The sequence below is a fragment of the Sarcophilus harrisii genome, chromosome 3 (genome assembly GCF_902635505.1).
Source record: "Sarcophilus harrisii chromosome 3, mSarHar1.11, whole genome shotgun sequence".
In the NCBI taxonomy this organism is placed as follows: domain Eukaryota; kingdom Metazoa; phylum Chordata; class Mammalia; order Dasyuromorphia; family Dasyuridae; genus Sarcophilus; species Sarcophilus harrisii.
Window position 1 is genome coordinate 11,326,818 of NC_045428.1, and position 20,621 is coordinate 11,347,438.

General features: G+C 37.7%; 1 protein-coding gene across 13 annotated transcripts in view; it reads left to right on the forward strand.

Annotated features, from left to right (window-relative positions):
• The window catches only part of MBNL1 (muscleblind like splicing regulator 1), a 244,817-nt gene that overhangs the window by 66,100 nt on the left and 158,096 nt on the right, over window positions 1-20,621 (forward strand). For 9 of the 13 annotated variants that reach the window (XM_031957537.1, XM_023500850.2, XM_023500849.2 and 6 more), the window contains exon 2: window positions 9,995-11,092. The exons of 3 other annotated variants lie outside the window; for them this stretch is intronic. In XM_031957537.1, coding sequence (XP_031813397.1) covers window positions 10,919-11,092 — 174 coding nt within the window. In that variant the 5' untranslated portion in view covers window positions 9,995-10,918. Of the gene's footprint in view, window positions 1-6,504; window positions 9,861-9,994; window positions 11,093-20,621 lie in introns of those variants that run through there. One more of the 13 variants, XM_031957536.1, reaches the window with a different exon arrangement.

Consider the following 20,621-nt stretch of genomic DNA (forward strand, 5'->3'; position numbering starts at 1 on the left):
TTCTGAAACATTGGTTTAGGGTCCCTCCCTCCCAGTACCTTCTTGTTGCCTCTAAAATAAAATCACACTCCCTTGTTTAGTTTTTAAAGGCCTTCTTTTTCTTTTCTGCATCTTTCTTTCCAATTGTACATTATTAGTACTCTTTAACACACTATAGTCTAGATCAAGTGATCTCTGTTTTTTCCCCACTATATCTCCTGCTTCCCATCTCTATGTGTGACCATCCTCATGGGTATAGTATTCTCCCTCCTTACTTCTGCCTCATAGAATCCTTCTCTTCCTTCACTATGGAGGTTAAGAACTTCTTATATGAATTGAACCCCTTTAGCACTCTGGTGGCATCTTATCAGAATAATATTTTCAAAAGCATGAAATAAAATTCAAAGGATTAGAAGGGATGCCAATTATATTAAACACAATTTTCAATTTTGCTAATAAAAGTTTTTGGGTTCAAGGTTAAGAACCTGTGGTCTACACAAAGCCTTTCTTGATCCCCCAAATGTTAGAACTCCTCCTCCCAAGCTGCCTTGAATGAACTACTTTATATATATTTTTTCTCTTTATTCGATTTCTTCTGCTTATACTTCAAAATGTCCTTGGCATCTTCCCCCTTGGAAGGTCAGCTCCCTGTGATTTGGTATTGTTCATTTTTCTGCAGTTAGATTCTTAGTGCTTAGCACAGTCCCTGCAACACAGAAGGCCTCCAATCAATACTTATTGATTAATTTATTGATATGAATATATTCTAAAACTTAGCACACATTGTAGTTCTTATGAGCCTTGAACCCATTTACACTATTTACTTTTGGTTAAATTAGTGGCAATAGACACAATATAACTTTTTTCAATCTATGTAGAGAGTTTCTATTTTTCATGAAAGAAGATAGATGCGTGGACACAATCCATAACAATAAAATTTTTTATTTACAGAACACTTTCAGGTTTACAGAGTGCTTTGCAAATATCACCCCTTTTATTATCTCTTCATTAGAATAATTCTGAGAAGTAAGCATGATTATTATCCCTATTTTAGTAAATGAAAAGGATTTATTATTTTATTTTTTTGGTGATGAAACTGAGGTAAACAGATGTTAATGATTTGCCATGGTTCATAACATGTCTAAGGCTATAGTTGAACTTGGGTCTTCCTGACTTCAGATCCTGGGTTCTCTCCCTTGCACCACTTAGCCGTCTGACCAATGGACATCCGTGTCTATAATTCTTGGTCATATATGAAGCATTACACATCCAACACTTATTTGTTGCCTAATAGATACAACAGTTTCCAAATCTATAGAATATGGAAGTCTGACTAGGTCAGAGATTTTTAAAAAAATTCTTTTTATCTATTTTCTTTAATATTACCTTTTTACACATGTAAAAAATTGTAGCAGTCATTTTTTATTTTTAAACATTTTGAGTTTCAAAATCTTTCCATCTTTCCCCCTGCTTTGACAAAGTCATCAAATTGATATTGATTATACCTGTCAAGTTATGAAAAACATTTTCCATAGTAGCTATGTTGCAAAAAGCAAAACAAACAAACAAAAAAAAAGGTAAAAAGAAATCTTTTTCAGTTTGCATTTAGAGTTCTCTCTGAAGATAGCATTGTCTTGATCAGCTAAGTCTTTCATAGTAGAACATCCTTACAATAGAGCTATTACTGTGTACAGTGTTCTCCTGGTTCTCCTCACTTCACTTTGTATGAGTTAATGTCTTCCCACATTTTTCTGAAACAATTCTGCTGATAATTTTTTATAGCACAATAATATTGCATCACAATCAAACCACAACTTGTTTAGTCATTCTTCAGATAATGGACAACCCCTCGATTTTCAGTTCTTTACTACCACAAAATAATGGTTACAAATATTTTTATACAAATAGGCCCTTTTGCTTTTTATTTAACCACTTTGGGATATGGTAGGTCAGAGATTCTTAGGGATCCTCAAGGGTTCCAGGAACTGGGATAGGAAAAAATGCTATTTTTACTTCTTTAACTTCTAAGTGAAATAGAGCATTTTGTTTAGTTATTTGAATGCATAATTCTGAGCAGGGACCCAGAGGTTTCCCAAAGGAGGCCATGAAGAAGCCCATTCTCATAGAGTTTTTATTACCAGAAGAAATGGAGACTTAGCAAATCCTCTGATTCTGTGATTATTGTCTTTAGGTGACATGTTTCTGGGTGAATCAAATCATTTCAGAAAGGATGGGCAAAAGGAAAGCCATTCCACTGAAATCAAGATATAGTTTTGGCCATAAGTTCATGGTCTCCCTGAAATCTATCTATGAAGCCCAAGTGCAGGACTTCTAAGGGTTCATTCCCGTCCCAGTTGGTCTTCTGGTGCTTTAGGTCAGCACCATGCCAGAGTAACCTGCCAGCAAGTTAATGATTAAATAGAGATTGTGTTCTTTTGCAAACTGAGAGCCGAGTACTTTGAAAGCTACACTGAACCTTTTTGGATCTTTGTTCTGTTCTCAATTAGGGAATCATTGGTTCAGGGAGCTCTTGGGGGGAAAAAGTCACTAGAGCCTACATAAATGACCAATGTACTAACCCAAGTCCCTAAAGCCTCAATAAGTAGCCAGTGTACTAACACAAAGAAATTTATGCATTTGTAGTGTCTGGTCCAGACTTTGTTAAATTGCAGAGCCAACATCAGGCTCTGATTCAAATTCAAAAGGAGAAAATATTGTTAAATTGGGAACTTTTAGCCTGTTGAAAAGATGAATTTCTCAGTGAGGACATGTGGGTACAAGTGGGTTTGTTTGTTTTAGTTTCAGGGAGGGGAGTTGACTTGCCTCCTGCTCTTCAGAAACTCATTTTGCCATATGAGCAACTGGCTCATTAGAAGCCTTAATCTGCTGTCTTGAGGCCAGCATACTTAACTGAACAATATGACAGCAATAGAATAGAAGAAATAAATTCTGCTACTTGGTCAATGATCTGAGGCCCGAAACATTTGCACTACCATATTATATTCATGGAGAATATTCTGAGAATTCTCCAGCAGAGGTGATCATTCTTCCCTTTGATCTTTTATTTTTCCTCATCTTTTAGTATTTTTGACCTTTTTTAGGTACTTCCCTACATTAATATACTTTGTCTTATAGGTTAGTGGAACACGTCTCTTTCCTTACCATGGTATGTAAAGTACTTTTCATTGGACCAAGAGAGCCATAAGAAGGGCACATCTGACATTATTTTCTTCTCCCCATGATAAATCTACATTTCAGAGAAAGAAGTGACTTATTGGGGTACAGAAGACTGGCTAACAAGATAGTGGAGAGACAGGGGAGAAAAGACTTTGGACTAAGGATTGGCTTCCAGGGGGAGGAGGGAGATGGGATAGCATCTGAGTGGGAGAGAAGTGTAAGAAAAGTTATGAAAGGCACTGGTGAGACTTTAGTATGTCTGTAATCAAATGGTCAAGAGCCACTAGAAGTGTAATGATCATTGTAGGATAATCACTATTAGAATGAGGTATTGAAAGTAGACAGATGAATTAGCTTATGCAAAAAAATTGAGTGGAGGAAAGGATGGAAAAATGGGTCGTGATTTCTAGTAGAGAAAGATGGTGGGAAAAGGAAAGAGGATGGAGCTATGATTGGAAGTATAGGGAGCTCCCCCTACAAAAGTGAAGTAGCATCTTCTCTACTGGACATTCAGAAGTCATGGCGTTTACCCAGGCAGCCCGACATGGGCAGCATGTTGGAGGATGGATTTGAATCCAGCATTTTCTGGCTATCTTTCCACTACAACATAATTTAGAGGAGGGCAGATTCTATGAAGCGAATTTGTTTTGGAAGACAACAATGACAAAACAAAAGGACTCAAGCTTGCAATTTTAACCCCCATTTTCTGAAACCCAATCCAATGTGCTTCTAAAGAATATCTTGTCTTCCTGCTGATTGATATTCATAGCTCTTTGCACACAGTGATAGATGCAGAATATTGATTGAATTGAATTGTATCCAGGATGGCTCCCCAAATACTTACATTGTCATATTTCATCTTAAGAGAGATGAAATCAACAGTCAAATATTTGTTGATTTGTATGTTGTCAAGAAATTTAATTTCACTCATGCCCACTTATCATGTCACCCAAACTGGGGTGGATTATTTTAGTGTTTTATTGACTTATTCAGGTGGAGCAGGAGGGCATCTTCTAGCCCTCCCTCCTCAATGGCACCTCAGATCATAGTAGATTATATCTTATTATATATATATTTACACGCTTATGTTTCCTCTAGCTTACCATAATAGCCTTATTTCTATTTGGTCTCTGTCTTCCTGTTCTTCTGTGTCTCCCATCTCTCAGTCTGCTTTTTTATTTCCTTTCTTTTCCTCATTAATGCTTTAAACTGGTGAGAGGCATCCAGAGTCATTACTTTAGCTCCTGTTGCTGCTCAGAAATAAAGTGATTATTGATCCCTGTGCTAGAGCTTTCTTTCAAATCCACGGGTGATAGCTTGCTATAAAATATGGCAGTGAGCCCATTGTGGTGTCATATACTTTCAGCATGAGGAATTCAGCTGCTGATATCTCCAGTGGGGCATAGTTTTAAAAAAGGCTTTTCAGGGATGGGGAAACAGAAAATTAAAAATATTAATAAAGCTGTTGTTGTTCAGTACAAAATGGGTAATTCCCTTCTCGCTAGAATATTTACTCTTTTCATTCCCTTAAAAAAAAAAAAAAGCTGTGATTTCTTGTGGGGGTAAATGGGCACCCCCTCAAACAATGGGATTCCCACCATCTTTGTATATCTTATTATTCATGACTTTCTGTGATTACTTCCCCCATCTACAAAGCACCACATGGTATCCATATTGCCAGAATCGAATCTTCTTGAATTTAGCTAGGCTGATCCTTAAATGCAGACAAGTAGATTGTTGTTAGGCCCACACATAAAGCCTTTTCAGCATGGTAGGATTTGCTGAAGTATTCCTACAGCATTGCCTTTGGTAATCTAGGGACAAGCCCAAGTCAAACTAAAGCGATGAAGTGGGATTTCAGTTCTATAACAGAAATAGTTTGTCAAAGTGTATTGATGAATATTTGTCTCACTGTTATTTAAAAATAGTGAAGATTTCTGAAATATAGGATGGAATTTAGTGACTCCTTTAAAAACAATAAATTTCTTTAGCGTTTTTTTCCGAGTATTTCTGTAACCTGGACAATGAATACAACAATGTAGGAATAGGAAAAAAAAGTATGAGTCTGTGTGTGGTGTGTGTGTGTGTGTGTGTGTGTGTAGCCTTATTTTTCTCACCTTTTTTGACATTTAAATGGCTGACTCAAATTGGTGGAATAGTTGATTGAATTATAGGTATGAGTCATTTAATATTAATTAAATCTATTTTCAATTAAAAATGGTAATATATCATAAACTTTAAGGAAACAAATATCTTCTATGATTAATATCTTTTCACCTTGATCTTGGAGAATTTTTTGCCCTCTGATGTAGAGCAACAAGGTCAACTAAGCAAAAAACAGTTTTGGGGCTTGCTTCAGGGGAGCTTTCCCCCTTTTCCAGTTAGGTAAAATTTATTTCATCTCCTTTTTTTCTATTTTAAGTTTTAGTGTAAATTTTGGTATATTAGAAATGAATTTTGAATTTGACATTATTGCTATTGAACCAAATGCCTCATATATCATTTGATCAAACTATGTTTTCATGGAAATGGTTGTTAATAGAATTTCTGGGCTATATCCAGAGGGTAAAATTTCAGTAAACTGGAACTCAAGTAAGCCATAATTACATATATCCAGAATTATCTTTCCATGTTTTGGCCTCTGAAGGAGGAGTTAATCACATATACACAATTTAGTAGCAGAGATATGGTAGAAAATCGACCAAATAGGACAGGTACAAGGTCAGTCCTGCCAGAGCAGATCTCTTGACCTTTCATGAGTGAGGAGACAAAGAAATCCAAGCCTCTTGCTGGAAGAAACTTAGTTGAAATCTATTCTCAGACACTTATTAACCATGGTCACATGGGTAAGTCACTAATGTTTGCCTCCATTTTCTCCATTGTAAAATGGGGATGAAAAATGACACTTACTTTGTAGGGTTGTTGTGGAGATCAAATGACATAATATTTGTAAGTTGCTTAGCATAATGCCTGGCATACAGTAAGCACTATATAAATGTTTATTTCCTCTTCGACATTTATGATGCCATCTCTGTGCCAATAAGTGTTCATAATAATTATTCTGAAATGGTGTCATTTTGACAGTACTTGGGTGAGTCAGTTAATTTCTCCTATAAAAAGAGGGACTGAATTAAATGTCCTTTTAGGTTTTGAGAGAGCAAGAAGTGGGGAAAAGAGACAGGAAGGGAGGGAGATGGAGAGAGGGAGGGAGGGAGAGGTGGAGAGACAGAGAGACACAGAGACAAAGGGAGAGGGAGACAAAGAGGGAGGGAGGGAGAGAGGAAGGGAGGAAGAGAGAAAAGAAAGAAAGAAGAGAGGCAGGAAAGAGGAAGGGAGACAGAGGCAGAGAGAGAGTTGAAGTCCAGAGAAAGACAGAGACAGACAGACAGAAGCCCATTTTGAGAGGTCTCTTGTCGGCAAGAACACACCATTGTGGTTGTGAAGTTGGAGTCCATCCCTTTTTAGTCTTCTTTGAAGATTATTACAATGGGATTGTTGCTGACCCCTTTGTAGCAATTGAGATTACATACAACAGACAATTTGTTTAGAATCCAATTATAGAATCCATAGGATAGAGTTTATAAAGGCCTGACTTTCCTGTCAGGAAAGTTCAAATCTTCCTCTGAAACATCCTGGCTGCATGATCACGGAAAAAAAAAAAAAAAATCACTTAATCTCTCAATTCCCCAAATCATCCTTTAGGGCTTGAAGTTTTGAAAGTTGCCTTTTTGGCTCAAAAAAGCAGCATTTACCTTCACTAGATATCTATTTTTTGAAATTTGGTAGACTTTTTTCTCTCGTGTCATATCATTTCATAAGAGATTTTTCTTTTTGTGAATGACATTGATTTATCCAAAGCCTATAAGTCACATTGTAGTTCTTCCAGGCAAAACCATGTTTGTAGAATGTTTGCCATCTAAACCACTACATATTTATGGAGTCTGAATAATAAATGTACCTTCTTTTGGTGTACTATCCAGTCCTATAAATAAACATGTTTCAATTTTTTTTTATATAATGGTGATGTTTGGGAATAGACCTGACATTTGTCTTGTGGCCTCTTGTATCAAGATCTTTCTTTTTGTCAATTCTTTTTGTCTCAGAAATACAACTTGGCCCCTATGGTTGTTCTCAATCAATACAACAATGAGCTTTTTTAGGTTGGCGTTGGACTGTATTTTATAAAATCCTTCAGGTCATTCAAACAATTTAATGTGTTCCTAAGGTAATTGTTTTGCACACTGCCTGGCACATAAGCTCCTGATAAATAGTTGTTGATTAATTGATTGGCTAAATATATATACTACTATGTTTTGGTTTCTAAATGGCTTATCCCAAATCCTCCTCAAGGAGTTTACTTTTTGTGTGTGTGTGTGGGGGGGGATACATATAAATGTAGCGAACATTTCTAAGTATAATACAAGATAAAGAATGAGCCAGGCAGATCGTTTCTAGATTAAATGCTTTGGAATAATTTCTGAGCTTGAGAGAGAACTCATTCAGTTGGACAAAGTGACTGTAGATCAAGGACACTTTTTCTGGAAAAAAAAAGGAATCTGGTCAGCTAAGGTTTCCTGAGGATTGGAGGGGGAGTGAGCATAGGGTGGGTTGAGACTAAAGACTCAATGTGTTTGTGAAGCTTAGTCCCATCCTTTTCAGTGGTCTTTGAAAATTTGTGGCAAAGGTACCGCAGGTAATAAATGGTAGGTTTTGGATACAACAAGTGGCTTATTTGTCCAAGTCTTAAAGTTGAGCTTTGAAGGACCAGAAAGGTCAGGAGAAGGCAATGTGTTCTGGGTCTGATGGATCTTCTAGCTAAAACAAAACACGATGATGAAACAGAAAAAAAGCCATTATTTTCATCAATAATCCCCTTCTTTAGAGACCTGTCATTTCACAGCTTTGGTCCTTCTCTCCACAAATAAAATGTAATTTAGTGGATGGATTTGAATATGGCTGTGATGGAAAAAATTGGAACTTATTCTGATCAGCCTGGTAAAAATCAGAAACAGATTGCAAACATTTCTCTTCATCTCTACATTCATTCTTTTATAGCCATTTTTCTGAGCATTGGTACCTTTTCCTGCCTTTTTCTAGTCTCATACCCTATCTTGTATCATACCTAGGTGGTGTTCCCAATCCCCCATTAGTATCCTCAGGGTTTGTAAATACCAAGAGTGTTTCTTGTTTCATTCTTATATGAGCCCAGGGTATTGTGTGGCATGGCATATGTCTGATAAATGTCTGCTGGGAGAAATGTAGACAAAGGAGCTAACTAGAGACATTCAGTGTCGCTTGTTGTAGGTCAGAGTGATCTACTAAGTTTCAATTCTAACTAAATTTTCTTCATTTTGTTGGCAAAGTTCCAAAGTAGCCAAGCTGAGGTTCGACAGAAGGAAAGCAGCTTCCTAGCAGTTGGAGTTATTCCCAAAGGGAATGGGCTGACATGAAGAAAACAGCCCAACACTGTCCGCTGTCCCAGAATATAATAGACCATTTTGGGGAGGGAACGAGTTCCTTCCTCTAAGGTTGGAGGAGCCCTCATCAGGGCTTAGCTTAGTGCGTGGCACACAAAAGGCGCTAAATGAATGCTGATCGACTCGATTAAAGGGGATCTTGTGGAGATCTAGGGTGGGATCAGAGGCTTTTGGAAGTGTTTTTTAGCTCTAAGATTCTGTGATGATTTAGCTCCAAAGACATATATCCCTTCCCAGACAGTGGATTTCCAGAGAGCAGTTGGCCATTTACCTGTTGTAATAAGAGCGACAGATTTGCCACGAGCGAGCCTGTGCCGCCGAGTTCAGAGTCGGCGGGCGGCGGCGGGCGGCCTCCAGCCCCTTCCCCACGAAGCGTCCCTCCGGAGTCCCTCCCGTCGTCCAAATGGGCTCTCTTGTTGAATATTTGATGCTCCTGTGATGGAATCGCTTTCTCCCTTGAGGAGGATGACTTAGGTTTTGCCAGACATACTGACAACGCTGCAGTTCTCCTTTCCCCCACATGACCTCAGCTTTTGCTCGAAAAACTGCTGGCATAAAGGGTGCTTTTGTGACTCTGGCCCGCCTGTGATATATTGACAAAGTGTCTGCGGGCTGAATGGAATAGTTTTCCAGGAGAGCCGAGAGCTGCGGGGAGGGCGGCTGGACGTCTTAGCGAGCCTTTGGAAGGAAGTGAATTGGCTGGGTCGGGAGAATGTACCATTCGTAAACACCCCCTTTCCTCTCGGATTCACGTGTCAGGCCAGCAGGCTGGCTCCCGGAGCCTGCCCAGAGCAGGGCAGAGCAGAGCAGAGCAGAGCAGAGCAGAGCGGCGGAGGGAAGGCGTCTGCGAAGGGAGCTGTGCGGGCTGAGAGCTTGCCTCCGTGCGTGCCGGGATTCCCGGTGGCTGGCGTGCTTCTGGGGGAGCTCTTTTGGAAACTAACATGGTTTAATCCACTAACTGCATGTTGGGTAAATTCAAAGCCCACATGCTCGTCCTCTTGCCGTGGAATATGTCCCATCTGATGGACATTTTCTGTGCTCGAGCATAGTAATGAACGTCTGACAGGCGCGACCTTTCATAAGACAGCCCACACTATTGGCTTTCTGCCCAGAATATTGCTGCAAGCCCATCTGTGATTGGTTCTCCCCCTATCATGCATTGCTTCGCGAAGGGAAGCGACCCCTTTTTTAATAAATCTACGATGGCTGGCCGCACTGGGCTGCACCGTAAGTATTCTGCGTGGCAGGAGGAGAGAGACTAGAATGTTGGCTAGCCGAGAGTCACACGGCAAGGTGGTGAGACTGGGGGACATCGGGGAAGTGCTACTTGGTAAATGGTAACCTATCTCTTTTTTCTACAGGTTGGTACTAAGAAGTGCCTTTTCCTGACGTCTCTCCTGCTTGGACCGCTTCTAGAGCAGCCTCTGCTTTTGCCTTGCTTGCTGCCAGCTAGACTGAGAGGACAGCACATCTACCCTCCACCCTCCGCCTCTAGCCCAGACACCCCCATTTCTACTTGTAATCAAGAGAAAGCCTCTAAGTATCTGGCATTGCCTTAGGCTGCTTTAGTAGAAAGAGAGAGATTGAGAGAGAGAGAGAGAGAGAGAAAGAGAGAGAGAGAGAGAGAGAGAAAGTGAGAAAGAGAGAGAGAGATTGAGAAAAGTTTGCTGGGGAAAAAAAAAAAGTGAGATATCTTCTGCCAGAAAAATCAAGGAGGAAAAACAAACAAACAAACAAAAATAATTTCTCGATTGTTGCTCTAAAGCTGCTGCATCTGTCTATGCCAAACTAATCAATACCAATTGCACCACAGAACCCAATTGCAAATTCAGCTGTGAGGAGATTACCTTTCAGACAATTTGCTGAAAGCAGCTTGGAAATTCTGTGTCGAAGGGTCTGCCACGTTTTCATGCTTGTGTTTGGGGCTCCAAATTGGCACTGAGAATGGGGTATTGAGAGCACAAAGCTAGTTCCAGGCCCCACTCTGAAACAGTGAGATACTCGTGATCCTAACATTTCTCTTAAGTCCCAAACCTCTTTCGATGAACAGTTTCATGCTGTGAATTTCTAGTGGGATCTCTTTTCCTTGATATTGACAATACGATTTTCCATGTACCTTTAAAGAACAGGGATTTGGGGACAGAGCATTTCAAGAGGTGACATTTTCATCATTTCCAGTCTTAACAGTTTGGCTTTTTTTGGGGGGGTGCCTCTGGGGGGGCTCGGTTTGGTTTTGTTCGTTTGTTTCACTGAAAAAGAAATTTAACTACCTGTAAAATCTAAACATGGCTGTTAGTGTCACACCAATTCGGGACACCAAATGGCTCACATTGGAAGTATGTAGAGAGTTCCAAAGGGGCACTTGTTCACGAGCAGACACGGAATGTAAATTTGCACATCCATCGAAAAGCTGCCAAGTTGAAAATGGACGAGTAATCGCCTGCTTTGATTCATTGAAAGTGAGTAAATATTCTCTTATTTTAAGGGAAAGGTTGAATTGAATGAAGGAACGGAAAAAAAAATGAAAGAAGCCACTCGACAAAGGGTCTTGTTTAGATGTTTAGATCTGGGGGATGGTCGTGTTGTCGATTTGGTGTTTGTTGTTGTCTGTTCCGTGGGGAGGCGACTGGTAGGATTTAAAATAGAGTTGTGCCTCCATCATGGGGCCTTCCATCAGTCCTGGGTCCCCTGATTATTACACAGAATGAATCTAGGTGTATATATATTTCAATTCATTTAGGAAAAGAGGAGTCTGTAAATACACAAATGTATACACATGCATGTCTATGTCTACGTACTACTGCATACATGTGGATATGTGCATAGGTATGTATATATATGCATAAAATACATTTTTCTGTCTCCTTCATAAATCTGACGATGGTGAAGGGAAAAATGAATATATGTTACTTGTAAGTGATTCAGATGCTACTTTTATGCTTGGGAGATTAGATGGAGATTCATGGGTTTTTGCCTGCAAGGAAAAATATGGGTAGACTATTGAAGCTTTTTAATCTTATAGTATGTGTGATTTTTTTTATATGTTGAAGTTCATAATAATATAAGAGCAGAGACGAAACCATCCTATAGAAATGGTAATATCTAGGAAAGTTCTCATCTCATGGATGAGTAGTTTTAGGAGAAATACAAACTTTTTCGCTTTTCCTATTGAAACACCATGAATCTTGTGAAGTGTCGAGATCTTAATCGCCAGAAATTTTTTTTTAACATTCCACAAATCCTCTTTTGAGTTTTCTTAGCCATTTTAAAGTATTTTTTTGATTTATGGTTGGCTTTTGATTTGTAACTCTCTCAGGTTTCACATAGCATCATCTGTGAGCACCACAATCTCCTAAGATTTACTCTGCTATCCCTTGGCAGATAAAGATGGCGTCAGGTGCCTAGGTCAGGTGTCATGTTTGAAAACGGGTCTTTTTAAAGACAGCATGAATGACCTGATTTGACAGGGTGTTAGATGGAGTTTGCTGCATGCTGGAAGGGATTGCTTTTTGATCCACTGACTCTGTTTTTCCTTTATGTTAACAGCATCGAAGCTTAGTTAATTCTGTAAGTCTTTTAAAGCAGAGAGCTGGCATTGCTCAGACTCTCCTAAAAACAAACAAACAAAAAAGGTGAATTTGCCATAGAAGAGTCTCATTTGCTTATGAGCAAATTGTAGTTGCTGACAAGGCCTCAGCTACAGTTTGGGACCATCTCTGTAAAGCTGTAGAAACTAAACATTATTTTGGCTGCTCTATTTAAAAAAAAAAAAGTACCTATGTTTTCATATCACTTTAAGACTGGGCTTAAAGTGGGAAGTATTTGCACTTGCGCAAGTGTGTCTGTGCCTGTGAGTGTTGGAAAGTAAGAAACAGAAACAAAATAATTTTAAAACACAAAGAAGAACTAAATGAAAAGCATTTCCTTAAGTATAACAGCCGGAACTTATGGGGCTGGCAATTTTTTTTCTTCCTTTTTTTGATGGGGTACAAGAGAGGCGACGGTGTCTTGAAGAGTATAACTCATTTGCCTTTGTAATTTCAAGTTGACTGCATGCAGGTGTTACCAGCAACTGGTACCCACCGAATGGAGGTGAGGGGCTCGTCCCCTTGGCAAGGATCCACCTGTACCCACAAGTAACCCCAGTTTGACCCAATTCTTGGCGAGCCCTGTTTTTATCCTTGCAGACGGTTGAGGGCATACATGCTGCTGCAGAGTAAAGGACAGACCTCACTATGGATGAGACTTGGAAGGTTTTTCACAGAAGTCTTTGGGAACCACGTGAACCATTAAAATTCAGTGGCTTCCTCCTTCATCCTTCAAATTTTTTTTTTTCAGTTATTGCTTGCTCCTTACCACAAAATGGCCCCCTTTTGAGAAAAGCCCCAGCATTCCACCTCAGCATGTGGCACATCTTAACTAATGCGACCATCAAGGTGTCTTTCTATTTTACTTTTTTTTTTTTAAGCTTTTAATTTCAATTTTTGATGTTTTATTCACAAAGACCTGAGTGGAACAGTTTGTAACTGTACACTTTGTCCTTCCTTATATTGTTTTTCAGTTCTTAAAAAAGATCTCTAATTTCTAAATAATGCCTCAAATATAGTAAAAATAATTTGTTTGGATTTAGCAAAGCAAAGAGGAAAACATTGAAAATTCTGTGAAATGGTGGATTGAAGGGATTGCTGTGATCCTCTGTTTCATGAAGAAAAGCTTAAAAAAATGCTCAGTACCCTAATTAAGCAAGCATATGTTCCATAATATCAACAGTCACAAGAAAAGCCTTATTTGTTTCTTGATACAACATTTAATAGCCTACCTTTGAGATAGCGGGCCTCCATTGTTCAGCTTTGTGGCTACCACAGATTAAAAACATATTTAAAAATCATTAGAGAGAGTCTGGTATTCATGTTTGAAGCCCTACTCCTGGGGAGAGTTGTGGAGCTTTTTGCCAACCCCCTCCCTCTCTCTCTTCCCTCCCCCCAAAATGGCGGAACCATTTGTACAAAGTCAAAATCGAAATATTTGGAATTTTACAAACTTTTGCAATGTGCTGACTTCTTCAATAAAGGGTGTTCTAGGTCCTGCCGAAAGCCGTGGGCCAGCCTTCTGCTGAGCTCTTGAGCATGAGATGGATGGAGTCTGTGTAATCGGCTATTTTTAGAATGCTAGGAAGGCAAACGAAATACTTTGTGAGAGGACCCTGTGAAATGGTAGTACCCTTCAGCTGTGCTGCCTCTGACTTTGGCTGGATTCCCAGGTGTCTTAGACCCGAGTTTCTCATTGGGAAAAGAGAATGCATTTCATTGAAAAAGAAGAAAAAAAAGCTCAGAAAGCTGTGCATTTATTTACACGAAAACAACAGGCACATTTCGGAATCTTAACCCGAGGAAAATTAGGCCAGGATTTTGGTTTGTTTATGGTAAATTCACATTAATTGAAAAGAATTTCTTCACTTAGATTGGACTTGCTACTTACTAATTTGTAAATATCAGTCTCGAGTGAAAAGTGGAGCTGGGGAAAATGGAGAAATGTGTGAACATGCACAATATAGTAAAATTATAGACTGTGAAGGCGAGCCAGGCCCGAGCTATGACACTGTTAGCAAATACAGCAGCACAAAACTTTGCTTTTTAATAAGACTTTTTTTTTTTTTTTTACTCCCTTTAAGTCATTTTGCTTTTGGAATCAGTGTTTTCATTTGCTTTCATCTCAGGCTGACGGCTCTAAGTCTAGAATTGAACTGCTTACAAGTTGCATATTGAGACCATTAAGTATCTCAGAGACTCAGTGGTTTTGAAAATCTGTTTTACATTGTGATGGAAGGAGGGTTTCTTATTATTGTTCCTGAAGGAGATACTGGTAAACGAGGAGGGAAGAGGCCCTCCCTCTGCAAGTTGTCATCAAAAGCCACAGATTTTGAAAGGATGAATTTAGGGGCTATTGACAGGACCCTCAACGTGCTTACCTTCCTCCATCCATGAGTACTCTGTGAGGAGTTGTTCATGGATGGGGATACTCAGAGTTTGAGTTTAAAAATAAAGCTTTGATGCCCCTGAAAGATTAATGTTTATTTTCATTTTAAAATGGAACATTGAAACATGGATTTTTTCTACCATAGTTTAGTGATTTTAAAATTTTCTTTTTATTTAATTCTAATTTTTAAAATTTGTATTTTATTTTAATTTAATTCATTTTACTTCTACACAAGCTTTGGGGGTTCAGGTGGGTGACGTCTGAATTCCTTCATCGCAAAGTTGAACATTGGTTTTCAGGGTATAAGGCCCAGAGATGTTCTTCTTCTAGTTCAGTCTCCCAGCTCCTGTTGGCAGAGCTGGATTCTGCAAATCTCCCAGTCAGCCAACATTCATCAAACGTCTGCTTTGTGCCAGGCACTAAGCTGAGAATTGAATTGCTTTGATCACAATAGAGTGAGGGGCACTATCCTAACAGTAGCTAGCATTCCCATTGGACGCTGTCTCACAGAGCAATTTATAAACATTACCTCATTACCTGGAAGACATTTGTTGCTATTATTCCCATTTTACAGATAAGGAAACTGAGGCAGACATAATTTAGGTGACTTGCTCAGGATCTCAGAATTAGTAAGCAATTTAATGGTAAAATTGAATTCCTGTCTTCTTTTCTTTGGGTCTAGCGATCTGATCTGATTACTTTCCACCTTATCACCTATGATTATGCAAGTGTCCTCCCTTTCTTTTAACAAGACATTTGTATGTCACAGTGGACAAAGTGTTGGACCTTGAGTCAGGCAGACCTAAAGCCAGTTCTACTTCCAGCTCTTACTGTGTGACCTTGAACAAGCCAGTTTACTTCTGCCTGCCTCAGTTTCCTTATCTGCTGGGTTTGGGGATTATTCCCTATTTTATAGGATTATGAAAATAAAATGAGATAATGTATTTAAAGCACTTTGCAAACCTCACAGTATTATTATTATTATTAATAACATGTAGCATAAAAATAGTAAACATTTATCAAGCATCTACTTTGTGTCAGGCACTGTGCTAAGTGCTGGGGATACAAAGTAAAACAAGAGATAGTTCAGCACTAAAGAATTCACAATGTAACGGGGAAAGTGAGACATCAACAGTTATGTACAAACAAGCTGTAGCTGGGATATAAAGGAGATAATTAGCAGAGGGAAGTCATTATACTTAAGGGACAGTTGGGAAAGGCTTCTTGTAGAAAGTGGGGTTTTAGCTGGACCTTGCAGGGAGGCAGGGAAACAGGAGCAAAAATGAGAAAGGATGTCTTGGAAGTTCTCCTTTAATTAAATCAAATTTAGAGATCTACATAGGATCAAATTACAAACTAAATACATTTGAATTATTAACTGTGTCATTTTGAGCACTGAATGTTTTACATGTCTGTCTTCCCCACAATATCCGATGAGCTTTTTTACTTCATAAAGAACTTAAGGCCCGAGTTCAAATGTTAGCATTGCTAGCTATACAGTGCTGGATATCTCCATTAGCCTATATTTGTCTCTCTCCTTATCTGTAATTATAATAGTTCCCTCCTCCCACACTTGTTGTGAGGGTCCAACAAGATAAAAAATGTAAATTGCTTAGCACAGTCCTTCTCAATACTATGGCCACTATTTATATGGTTGCTATCATTACATTATATAGCCCTTAACATCTTTAATATAACATTTCAATATTTTTTAAAATAATGAAATTGCCATCTGCTCATTCAGGGACAAAGAAGGTTCCTAAATATAGTATTATTTCTTCAAAAAGCTTATTTTGGAATTTTCAGTGTTAGATAACCTGTAGATCTAGGTGTTTTTTTTTATTTTTTTCAGTTTTTATTTTATTTTTTTATTATAACTTTTTATTGACAGTTTTTATTTTTAACAATAATTTTATTTTTCTGAATATATGTAAAGATAGTTTTAAACATTCATATGGGTATATATGTATTTGTAGTTTGTAGACCACTTTGTTAGTATTTTATTTTTCCAAATACATGTAAAGATAGTTTTTCAACATTCATATATATATATATATTTATATAATACGTATTTATATTTTGTTAGAACACTTTGATAGTATTTTATTTTTCCAAATACATGTAAAGATAGTTTTCAATATTCACATATGTATTTATATATTTTGCAGACCATTTTGTTAGTATTTTATTTTTCCAAATACATGTAAAGGTAGTTTTTCAACATTCATATATATGTGTGTGTGTGTGTGTGTATGATATATTTATATTTTGTAGAACACTTTGATAGTATTTTATTTTTTTAAATACATGTAAAGATAGATTTCAATATTCATATATATGTTTATATTTTCTAGACCATTTTGACAGTCTTTTATTTTTTCAAATATGCAAAGATTGTTTTCAACATTCATCTTTGCAAAATTTTTTGTTCCACAATTTCCTCCCTCTTCTTTCCCCTTTACCTCCCCAAGACAGCAAGCGATCCTGTATAGTTTAAATGTATGCATTTCTTCTAAATATATTATTATCATTATCAACATCAATTTTTGTAAAACTTTGTTTTCTAAATTTTTCTCCTTTCTTTATCTCCCCCTCTCCACAAGATGGCAAGCAATCTGATCTGTTAAATAGGTACAATACTTTTGAACATATTTCTATATTTGTCTTGTTATGGAAGAAAAATCAAGATCTGTTTTTTAAAAAATTTTCTTTTATTAAAGATTTAGTTTTTGAAAAAAATTAAAACATTTCTCATCTTAAAATTATATATTTATACTCATCATCTGCTCTGCTCTAAACCATCCTGTTCTCTTTAACTTTCCTATTTCTTTTGTTGGCATTGTCATTTTCCCTGTAACTTGGTTCAAAATATTGGTGCTATCTTTCATTCATCACTCTCCCTCAACCATTTCCTTCGATCTATTGCCAAGTCTAATGAGTTTTCCTGGCATAATATCTCTTGCCTCTCACTCATTACCACTTTGCTCATTCAGTCCCTTTGAAACCCAATGGCCTCCCTATATCCAATCTGTTTTTTTTTTTCCTCATAGAACTGCTAAGGTAATCTTCCTACTGATGTACAGCTTTCCCTTGTTTAAAATCCTTTGCTGGTTCGTTGTAGTCTTGACAAAATAGATACTCTTTACTGGGGTCTTAAAAATCTAATTCCAACTTACCCTTTTAGTCTTGATTGTATTTACATTCTCTTCAGATACTCTATGTTCCAGAAAAACAATTCTGATAATTTTCTGCTCCATGAATATGTGTGCTGGGCTGCCATGACTCAAATTGATTCCCTCCATACTTTTTCTTATTGTGTGCCTTCCTTCTTTAACTGTTACATACTCCTAATCATAGAACCAGTTAACTTGTTTTCAAATTTAGACTCTCTCTCTCTCTCTAAACACCTATTTTCTGTCCCAAATGCAAATTTGCTCCAGTTAGCTGACGGGATTGGCTGGTGTCAATGTAAACTTGGGACCCAGGGTCCCAAGCTTTTGACAGATTTTAAAGTAGAAAAGACTAGAAGGGTCATTTATTACCATTCCTTTATATAATGGTGAGAAAACGTGAGGTTCAAGGAGGCTTTTTCATTTTCCCAGGCTCACACAAATATTTAAAAACAGTCAGTTTTTTTGACCCCAGACTTTCCATTGCATTCATAATTGAGCTAAACTTTCATTGTGACAAGTCACTTAAGGCCCTACTTTAAATTTATATCTTTATGTAGCCTCAGAAATCTCATCATTTTGGGGGTGTCTTCTAGCCACTGGGAAATGTTTCAAACTACAGGCACAGGGTCTGATCTAAAACAACTTCATTGTACAAAATCCACAGGGATTGTGGTTGGTGTTTGGCACAGCGTTGAGAAATTAAATGGAATAACAGTATGTGGACAAAGAGAGGAGCACCCAGGGACCTGGTTTTAGGGCAAGCTTCCTCTGGCATTTCCCTGGTCAAGGATTAGCAGAGGATTTACACTATCACCATCACTAAGTTGCTACCTTTCCTGCTGAGTAATGGCTCTTTTCTTACAGAATTAGACAAAGCTGCTTATTTCCTTATACTGAGACCCTCTCAACGAAGCTAACGGAGTTCCAGAAGTATAAGAGACATCTACTGAAAAGCAATTTTCATTTATACACACACACACACACACACACACACACATATATATATGTGTATATATATATATATATATGTATAGGCATATATATATATATATGTATATATATATATATATCTTGGAACTCTCAATACGAATGGAAGTTGGGTTTGGGACTGGTATCCTTTTTCACATTTCCTGTGGACCTGCATCATATCTTTGTGTCTCAGTTTCCTCAGCTGAAAAATGAGGGACTGACTCATGATCCCTATGTCTATGATTCCTGTGATTTATTACATCTCAGGACATCACTCTGTAGTTGATGCAAGGTCAGTATCAAATGTAATGGAGTTTTGAACATGTGCTAGAATACTAGACAAAAGAGCTAGAAGGATCTGTTTCAAATAAGTAGTTATTTGAAGCTTAACAACATGTTAGCATATTGCTTTTTCATTGAACCCTATGATTGATTTGAAGTCAGTCTAATTGTAGCTTTCCAACACATATGTGGATGCTTGGATGTGTGTTTGTGAGCATTCATGCATAAGTACGTGCACTGCTCCCTTTCCTGACTCCCCACTCACAGAGGCTTCCAGAACTGAGTAGATTGAATGGTCAGCTGCAACAGCGCAACTTTGGAGTAAGACCTGGATTCGAAACCTGTTTTTGATAGCTAAGCTGTGTGATCCTGGGAGAGCATTGGATTTCTGTTTTCCATTTTCTCATCAGTGAGATGGAAATGATTACAACTGCAACATTTCTATCTCATGGTGTTATAAGGATCAAGTAAGATGTACTTAGTTGACCTTAGGGTGGTCTATAAATGTCAGTTACTATCAAAATCATTTTGATTAGCAGATGCTGAAGCAAAGAAATGAATAGGAAAGCAGAGGAATCTTTAGAAGGAACAAACAAATGTCTCTTATTTGCCCTCATCTGATCTTTACCAAAATGTTATAGACAAATATGTGTTATACAGTGTATTATATACATATGCTCTGATATAGGATAGCCATGTTTTCTGTGTTAACATGAATATACATTTTCATGCATGCAATCTCTTTTATTTAAGGGATAATTCAGATAACAGAAAGCAGGAGGAAAAATGGAATTCATTTATTAAGCTCTGCAGGTCTTTTGATTTTTCTGATTTTTTTTTTTTTTTAGTTTTGCACTGTTTTAGTGATAATGCAATTTAAAATTTGGAAAGAATTTTGAATATGTTATATTTTTCATTTATTGATTCATTTATATTCAAGAACTATGGTTTCATCCACAGAAAGTAATTTTATGTAAGGACAGTCCCTCCCCAAATATGTAGATCAATACTTTTATTTTTTTCTGTTTACCCAAGCTCATATAATCAATATATGTTCAGTGCTGAAATTGAACCTAACTCACCAGTGGAGCTTTTCCTTTAAAAACTTGTGGTTATATGGTAAACAATGTGGCTATTTGATTTTTGTGTTCAGTATTTTTGGGATGGGAATAAACATGGCACCTCATGGCAAGGCTAAGTGACATGGATATAAAGGCTTCTACTTCAGTTTCTGACAAGTCATTAATATATTGATGATTCAGCTTGATCCCTGGGCAAAATTGCCTGGTATGCAAACTGAGAAATAAGACATGTCTTTGGCAGAGGAAAGACATCTCCCAATTCTTGCCTTGGCTACTGGCCCTCATTCCCTCTTCATAGATCATCCTTGGGGATAGTCTACTTTGAGAGTCTCAGAACTAGGATTCCCTATTTACTTATGGATTTGGGTCCTTTTTAAAATCTCTCTTTCAAATGTATCATTAGAATCTGGATCCCTTGTTGATTTCCAATGAATTATTCCCAGTTTATTTAAGAGCAGATAGGTATTCTAAGTGGCAGACAGAGAAAGTGTCAATGGCAACATACA